Source organism: Gymnoscopelus braueri (assembly GCF_963280865.1).
Source record: "Gymnoscopelus braueri genome assembly, chromosome: 13".
NCBI lineage: Eukaryota > Metazoa > Chordata > Actinopteri > Myctophiformes > Myctophidae > Gymnoscopelus > Gymnoscopelus braueri.
The window spans coordinates 33,529,731-33,539,159 of record NC_137615.1 but is presented as its reverse complement, the minus strand read 5'-3'; the positions used below and the strand labels follow the sequence as shown (position 1 = coordinate 33,539,159).

The following is a 9,429-nucleotide window of genomic DNA, read 5'->3' as shown; positions in this document are numbered from 1 at the left end:
TTTTATTCTAGTTTTAGAATAAGTTCACAGCTATTTTTGAAGGGACTTTTTTCCGCCCCATAATAACTCTGGATGGTAGCCGGAAGACTCGCCCCAAAACACGCTCGCCCCCATTTCTTTCGCGGACCAGCGGTTCTTGTCGACTGAGGATAAGGTTTGAAATAAGTTTAGGGTTAGGCATAGCTTGACTGTCTGAGGTTACGTTTAGGAATAAGGTTAGGTTTCAGGCATAGCTTGACTGAGGTTACGTTTAGGAATTCCGAATAAGGCTAGGTTTAGGCAAAGTTTGACTGAGGATAAGTTTAGGAATAAGGTGAGGTTTAGACATAGTTTACTGAGGTTACATTTAGGAATAAGGTTAGGTTTTAGGCATAGTTTACTGAGGTTACGTTTAGGAATAAGGTTAGGGTTTAGGCATAGTTTGACTGAGGATACGTTTAGGAATAAGGTTAGGTTTTAGCCATAGTTTACTGAAGGTTACGTTTAGCAATACCAGGTGAATACAGCCGGATTTGCCCCGGGGGCGACTGTGTTTTGGGGCGAGCGTTTTGGCATTCGGTCCTTATCGTGCCGTAACGCGCATCAGGACATGTGGTGGATGCTGTTTCCCCGATGGATTTGGTTCCTGCTCGGACAGTGTTATATTCTACTGCTGTACGTTGGTTATGTGCGGGCCATGCCGATGCCCATGTCCGTGTCCGTGGCCAAGGTGGTGGTGTACTCCCACGCGGGCATGTGTCCCAACGAGATGAACCCCAACCTGTGGGTGGACGCCATGAGCACCTGCATGCGCGAGTGTGAGTCTGACCAGGTGAGTTTAATCATGCAGTGATGGGGGGAAGAAAGTAGCCTACTCTCTTCTTTCTTTTACTTAAGTGAAAAGTAGTAATACTGCAATGTAGAAATAGCCTACTCTGTTCCAAGTCTGGAATTCAAAATGTACTTGAGTATAAGTACAAAAGTAGATTTGGTATCAAAATGTACTTTAAGTACCAAAAGTAGAAAGTAGCCTACTCAGTCATTATGCAGAATGTCCCATTTCACAAGTTTTCATGGTAAAATGTTTTAAAATCTTTTGAAAATAGCAGATCTACAAGCTCACAATGCATGTGATGCATTGTGAGCTTGTAGATCCGCCAAAATATATGCTGTAGGGCTGAAGTGGTTAATGTAGGCTATGTTTTGTAATGATAATCAAAATCTACAAAGTAACTAGTAACTAAAGTTTTCAAATAATTATAGTGGAGTAAAAGTGTCTCTGAGATGTAGTGGAGTAGAAGTAAAGGTACTGACAATTGGAAATACTCCAGTAAAGTAAAAAATACGTCAAAATGTTACTGTACTTGAGTAAATGTACTTAGTTACTTTCCACCACTGGTTTTATGAACATAGATATTTCTGCACTCTCTCAATGGAAATAAAGTGACCTACTTGTTAGGCTATATCATTATATAATAAAGGGATATTACTTAATTGTTTAGGCTATACTATTATTATACAGTATGCAGTCTATGATGATGAGAGAGGGAGCCTTGAGTAAATGCCTTGTAGGCTATAGCATTCTTTCCCGTCATTGGATTATTATACAAGGCAAGATAATCAAATCTATTTGCTCACGAATATTGCAATATATCTATCTCCATATGACTGACTGCCCCAGAATTATTAACACCCCTGGTAAAGATGAAGCAAGAATATTGTACAATCACCTGTCATATTGTACACCTTTATAGTTAGGCACAGCTGCTTGTGGTAACCTATACTTAAGTATTCACTGGAGCCTTTTGTGATTTGCTATTCATTTAGCGTATGGATATAGTGTAGGCTACTGTGGCCATGCAGTGTGGGGAGTATATATTTGACTTTATAATGATGTTAAGCAAAATGGAACACCATTTAGAGGCACGAAGGGACTCACTACTAACTTATAACAAGTCATACTGATCCAAAAGGCAGATTTTTCATAAACAGTTTATATAATAATGCATCTGTTAATATACAATCACGTTTTAGGTCACGTAAATATTGACAAATCTTGGTCCATTGAGATAATTGATAATACTGTGGTTTGCAATATGAATCCCTCTGGTATATCCCAATGGTAATCTAACCCTAACCCTAACCCTAACCCTTACTTTTTAATATTCAAGAGCTTCAACTGACAGCTGCCAATAAGTGTGGAGAAACCACATCTAATGTTTTTATTTAGAAAATATCATCCAAATTCTAGCACTGAAATGTAACCAGTATTTAATCCAGTATTTGACAAGCTGTCATTTAAAGCACTTCTAAAGCCTTTTCCTTTTAATGTCTAGCCTAGATCATGGATGCATCAAGACTGCACTAAACATGCTATCAGCTGTGTATACTACAACTGTTTTGTTTTCAATCTCTCCCAACATCAGGACTGTGAGACATTCGAGAAGTGCTGCAACAACGTGTGTGGCAACAAGAGCTGTGTGGCAGCACGCTACATGGACATCAAGGGCAACAGGGGCCCCATTGGAATGCCGAAGGGCGCCACCTGTGACAAGTTCATGTGCACCCAGCAAGGGTCAGAGTGTGACATCTGGGATGGCCAGCCCGTGTGTAAGTGCCGCGACCGCTGTGAGAGGGAGCCCCACTTTACCTGTGCTTCCGATGGCATGACTTACTATAACAAGTGCTACATGGATGCAGAGGCGTGCTCTAAGGGTATCTCCATCTCTGTGGTCACCTGCAGGTAAAATGTTAAGTACTTTTTACATCTTTATCATCTGTTTGCTGCTATGCCGAGGTAAAGTTATTTCATGCTGCGAATGAGTACACTGTAAACATGCTGGGTGATCATACTGCGACTCATCTGAGAGTAAACAAATGGACCCTTGCAGTGCATGTTTGAATGGCAAATACAAATACAAGGGCTGATCAAAAGGTTCAAAGGCTTTGTTTCAAAGACTATACAGCATCATTATGAGCTGCATGGTTCCTTCAAAATAATCTACACTAGGTGATGAATGCAATGTGATCATGCACTTGTCTCAGCATTCCTGACACGGTGGTTATTATGGAATATTATCTACTTCCTTTCAGCTTGACTTGGATTTTGGGGAACAGGAAGCAAAGTCAGGTGAATGTAGTGTGTGGTCATGGGAAAGTTTGTTTTTTCTCAGAAATATATTCCTCAAATTAAGTGCAACCACGTTACAGAAAATATTTGATGGTGACAGTTCATCTTGTAAGCAAATTACCATATTTTATCTAAAGATTATAAAGTCTTCCAACCTTTTGATAAGCCCTCATATGTACATGTGTTAGGGGTGTGTCTTTATCATACTACATAGACATTCATTACCCCTAGCTTTTTTGGTGGCATTTCAATATAGCAGGACATTGAGTCTCTACTTACCTGGCTTACCCACAGGTTCCACTTGATGTGGCCAAACACCAGCCCCATCCCGGTGGAGACCACCCTACGACCCACTACTGCACTCCAGACCACCCTACCTGCTGACATCCACCCCCCAACTATGCTCAGTGGCCCCACACAACAAGCGGTATTTGCTGGCGAGACAGCCAGCTTCCTGTGTGAGGTGTCCGGGAAGCCACGTCCAGAAATCACCTGGGAGAAACAGCTGGAGGGCAGGGAGAACGTCATAATGAGGCCCAATCACGTCCGAGGGAATGTTGTGGTCACCAACATCGGCCAGCTGGTCATATACAATACCCAACCTCAGGATTCTGGCATTTATACGTGCACGGCCAAAAACGTAGGCGGCACCGTCTCATCGCACTTCCCCTTGGTCGTCATCAAGAGGGAATCGAGGGGTAAGAGCGCTGAGGGCAATGGTACTAACTTGCCAGTTCCAGCTGAGGAGTGCCTGAAAGCTCCAGACACAGGAGACTGTGGCGAGGAGAGCATGAGTTGGTACTATGAGTCAAAGAGGAACAATTGCTTCACCTTCACATACAGCCAGTGCAATAAAAACCGCAACCACTTTGACACCTACCAAGCCTGCATGCTGTCATGTGGTGCAGAACTAGCGGCCCCCTGCAGCTTACCCAGCCTTCAAGGCCCCTGTAAGGCCTATGAGCCGCGCTGGGCATACAGCAGCACCCTCAAACAGTGTCAATCCTTTGTCTACGGAGGCTGTGGAAGCAACGAGAACAACTTTGAATCCAAAGAAGCCTGCGAGGAGATGTGCCCCTTTCCAAAGAACCACAACTGCAAGATGTGCAAGCCACGAGGGAAGATGGTGGCCAGCTTCTGCAAGAGTGACTTTGTGATCTTGGGGCGTGTCACCGAGCTGACCGAGGAGCAAGAGTCAGGCCACGCTCTGGTGACAGTGGAGGAGATCTTGAAGGACGAGAAGATGGGTCTCAAGTTCTTTGGCCAGGAGCCGTTGGAGGTGACACTCCTGAACATGGACTGGACCTGCCCCTGCCCCAACATCACCACAGTCGACGGGCAGCTGATCATCATGGGAGACGTTCAGAATGGCATGGCCATCCTGCAGCCTGACAGCTTCGTGGGCTCCACAAGCGCGCGGAGGGTGAGGAAGCTTCGAGAGGTCATCCACAAGAAGACCTGTGACTTTCTCAAAGACTTCTCCACCATCCAGTAAAGTACTTCAAGGTTTCCTACCAGGACTCTTTTCAAAATAATTCTGGGTTTGAAGTTCCATTGACCTCACCAGTCTGACCATAAAACTATTAGTCTGTTATCTGTAGGTTGTTGGTGCCTATTTGTTTCAGTTTTCCTTCATTCCTTATTGCTGTGTAGATACTGTACCAAGAAGTACGTTTGTGACATCCATAATGCATTTTATTTTATTTTGTATTCTACAGTCTACTTTGCACATTATTTGTGGACAATGGCAGTGTCAAACTGGATATATGTTTAATTTAGTGTAAACTATAGATCGCAATCAAGGTGTATTCACTGAAGAAATAGCCTAGTATTAGTGAAAAGCACTTAACCTGTATATGAACAAAATATTTCATCTTTGTAACAGTTTTAAAGCTATAATCCGGGACTTTTAATGAATAAAACATTATTTTAACAAATCTGTATTGTAGAGTATGTATAATATAGCTAGCACATCTGCAGTGGTTGGAGGCGGTCTGCCTACTCTTCCATTGAGAAATGTAGACCCTGGGTCAGACACCCACTGGTTGACAACGTCAACAAAGTTATTTGAAGCAGACGGAGCACCAGATTGGATGCGCTGCCATCTTTATCGTAGTGTACCTTTGTAGAGGGGAAAAACTGACATAAAACGTACGGATTGTAGCTGTAAGTTAAACAAGAAGTTGCCTTATGCATTACGTTTTAATTGTAACTATCTTTAATTCACTAATGACATTCATGTAGCTGAATGCCTTAATATGATTGCTACTTTTGCTTTAAGCTGTGTGGGTATTCCCAAAAGATATAATATTTTGTAATATATGTTCTGAGCACTGGAGCTCACGATAATGCAATGTAAAACCTCGTTTTGTCTACCAGAATCAAATAAGCTCTTTGGTTCCACTGGATTTATGTACTTAACTTCATATTTATTTTTTTGATCTTTTGATCTTTTACGGTGGTGACCAAATATAGTCAATCTATACTTCTGTTAATCTAATTAGGAGAAGAGTATAGAGATACTCTTACTCATACAGTATATACGTTATTAGAGTTCATTCTAACTTAATGAAACATGATGGTAAATAAAGATGACGTATAATGGAACTCTTGTGTTTGCAATTGTCAATGCTCCATGATGTTATGCTGCCCTATATACACCTTCACACAAAACCAAAGCTGTCTAATAACCACTTTCAACATGGAATCCATCATTTGGGCATATCATTGTAGGTGAACATGTTTTCACCTGTAATTCATTAAAAATATGGACACATTTCCCAAAATGTAAAAAGTAAAAATGTCATACATTATCCAAAATTGTCAAAACATTTGCACAAAATGTAAAGATTTTCAGAATGTATGAAAAATAGCAAAACAAACTCCCAACGTGTCGCTTCATGGCGTGTTGTGACTGTGATCTGTGTAGATCGGCTATTTTCACTATTTGCCGTGCGACAATATATATGGGTTAAATGTTATGTTTATCTGTCCAGGCCAGCATGTTAGCATACTGTTTTGTAGGCAAAGTGTCCCTCCATCCCCCCTGTACTTCTTCCTCACACAGCGAGACCAGTTTGGCATTAAAATGTGGAGCAGGTCACATTCCAGCCCAGCTGTGGAGGCCTGCAGAGCCTATGTGTTGTGTTGTGTCTGGGTCTGGGGCCCTCGCATAGCACACACCCCACCCACCCTCGGATCGGATCCTTTCATGTGCAAGAGGCCAGCGTGAAGGGAAAGAGAGGACCAAGAAAGACATGTTGGCTGACTCTCTCTCTCTCTCTCTCAGTTGGCCACATTTGCGTCAAAGGGACATAGTGAGGAAAATAAGAACGGAAAAGCAAGGAAGAAAACTAGAAGATGGGAGAGAAGTGGTTAGGGGGAATGGAGGGATGTCTATCACAGTGGTTCTCAACCTTTTCAGGGGACCCCCCAGATAAATATTGTGAAAATAGCAGATCGGCTATTTTCACATGTTTTGCCTCTTTCTTATATTATTTAACAATTTGGCCACACACACTCACACACACACACACACACACACACACACACACACACACACACACACACACACACACACACACACACACATAAGATAAGCGGCTCTCCTTTGAACTTGTGGCCTGTTGGTGCTGGAGGTGCGGTGGGAGTAAGAGCTGAGGGAGGGGGGTGGAGGGCTGACAACATGGGGCTGAAGATGAGGTTAAGGAGTGATGAAGTGTACTGTAGCCCCAACAGTGGTGTAAAGTGGTGTAAAGTAACATTTACTCAAGTACTTTAGTACAATTCTGAGATATTTTTTTTACTTCACTGGAGTATTTCAAATTTTCAATATTTTTAATTCTACTCCACTACATCTCAGAGGCAAATATAGTACTTTTACTCGACTACAATTATTTGAAAACTTTAATACTACTTTAATACTAGTTACTTTGCAGATATAAATGATTACATTATAAAACATACATTAACCACTAGCCCTACTTTATACATAGGCTATTTGAAAATAGCAGATCTACAAGCTTACCTCGCGATGCGACGTGTTGTGAGCTTGTAGATCTGCTATTTTCAAAATGTTTAGAACTTTTAACTTTTGGTAATTTAAGTATATTTTGAAGCCAATACTTTTGTACTTTTACTCAAGTAACATTTTGAACACAGGCCTTTTACTTGTAACAGAGTATTTTTATATTGTGGTATTGCTACTTTTAGTAAAATATCTGAGTACTTTTTCCACCACTGGTTATTAGTCATAAAAAAAATTCTCAGGATTTGGAGATACAAAAGAGGTATGAGTTATATTTGAATGTGGTCATAAAATCTGAATCAGAGTCAACTTTATCGTCACATCACAGGTTTACAGGTGTGAAGAAATGGGTGTGATTAGTTTTTGGCTGAGGGCAGATCCTTGTGAAGTCTTACTGGCTCTTTGGTTCAACAGGAGAGACATTTAGTGACAGATAATGATGTAACACCACTCACTATACTGTACATGCTGAACCAAATGACTATACATAGACACTGTATAGGATAAACTAATTAGAGAGGTTGTAGCCAGGTCTGACCTTGTTTACCTCTCAAGCTTTATACTTTGTCGTACGACAGCTTCGCTTGCCGAAAATAGCCAATCTGCAAGATGCCACACGTTGTGAGCTTGTAGACTGCCTATTTTTTGGCAAGCGATGCTGCCGTATAACAGGGTATAAATTACACGTTAACTCCCAACTCCAAAGCCCTTTCTCCTTCTTTCTCAGCCTTTCTGCCCCCCTCAGGCCAACAGACAGACAGTGCTGGGTGGTGACCCCCTGATCTCGCTAAATGAAAAAGGGGGCCATGGGGGGAAAGGCCACCTTCATTAAAGGGGCTGTTGACATGAAGTGTTAAGTATGTAAGTGGCCCAGCTCCAGACAAGCTCCACATGCCGCCCTCCCTCGCTTACGGCTGACAGCCATGCAGCTGCAAATGTCAAGATCAAGTTCACTCGGACCCAGACAGCCATGTTATTAAGCCAGACAGCCACAGGTAGGAAGGTGGGGCGCAATGCCCTCAGTCACCCTGCCCACAGTGCAGTTCATTTACGGGTCCATTTCTACCGTCTCTACAGAGGGTTTTGCCTGGCGGATTTGTGACGTACTGGCTGGTCCAGACTAAGAGGGTTATATAATATTTGAGATTTGAAGAATCTGCTGATTTCTGTCCCTTAGCACAGTGGCTCTCAAACTTTTCGACGTTTCATGTCAAGGACCCTTAAATTGACATATTTGGCCGCGGACCCCCACCTGAAAGTATTTTGTGCCAGGGACCCCCATACAAGAGTTTGTGTGAAAATGTTTCAGAAATATTCAGAAACAAATCTTTCAAGATTTTTTTTAAAATAGCTGATGGGTTAAACAGATGTTGATGCTATGTTAACTAATTTGCTAAGGACCCCCTGGATCCCCCTCAAGGACCCCTGGAACACTTTGAGAACCATTGCCTTAGCAGTTATGCCAGCAAAACTTCTCTCTTGCATAATGATAATAATATCCATCATTTACAAATGCAATGCCCAGCGAGGTTAAAGAAGGGAGGTTACAGCAGCAGTGAGACAAATGTGTAAACATGTGTAAAAGTCCCTGCCCACCACCAGGGAGATTGTGGGTCTGAATCCATCGTGGTGCATCCGGCTTTCCTGCGGGCTGGGGTGGCATCTGTTAGCAGGTAGTGTTGGGCGGGAGGAGTGGGAACGAAGGCCCTACGTCCTCCCGGTGGGGGCTCCTCACTGGCAGGTGAATCAGTAGGATACAACACAGCAATGTGTGTGGGGTGGAAATAATTGGCATAACGACTAAAGGGGGTAAAAAAAAAAATTGGCTACTCCAAATTTAAAGAAATAAAAAAATAAAATAAAGGGAAGAATCTGTCGGCACCACTGTCCTGAACATGTAGTGTTGTTGTTAGTAGGAATAAATACAGAAGAACCCGGGTGGAGGCCGACTAAGAAAGGGGAGGGGCCAAACCGAGTACCTGTTTCTACACAAAAAAGGAGATGGTGCCCCCCAGAGGTAAAAACATAAGGGGGAAACAAAATCTTGTTTTCCTTTTTTGTAACCGAATGGATTCCCAGTTTGCCAATAACTTAAAAGGAAACTGTTTGTGAAACACTCGGCCAGACGACCAATGGTGTAACTTCATGAATGTTTCACCAACCTGCAGCAATGGCGGAGGAGAAAGCTCACAAGCAAGTAGGCTACTGCTGTTGTGTCATAAAAAAAGATTTTTGGTTTTCTGAGAATTAAGTTGTTTAAACTTCAACTTCTGTGTTGATTTGTCAAGATTAG

The 9,429-nt window shown here is 42.3% G+C and overlaps 1 protein-coding gene across 1 annotated transcript; it reads left to right on the top strand.

Moving 5' to 3' along the window:
• Positions 1 to 589: 589 nt before the first annotated feature.
• wfikkn2a (info WAP, follistatin/kazal, immunoglobulin, kunitz and netrin domain containing 2a) lies at positions 590 to 4,604 on the top strand (the record flags this gene model as incomplete). The annotated part of the gene is made up of 3 exons (XM_080447771.1): positions 590 to 811; positions 2,406 to 2,722; positions 3,404 to 4,604. 3 exons carry the CDS (start codon positions 590 to 592, stop codon positions 4,602 to 4,604), a joined length of 1,740 nt encoding a protein of 579 aa, XP_080303897.1.
• Between the last annotated feature and the right edge of the window lie 4,825 nt (positions 4,605 to 9,429).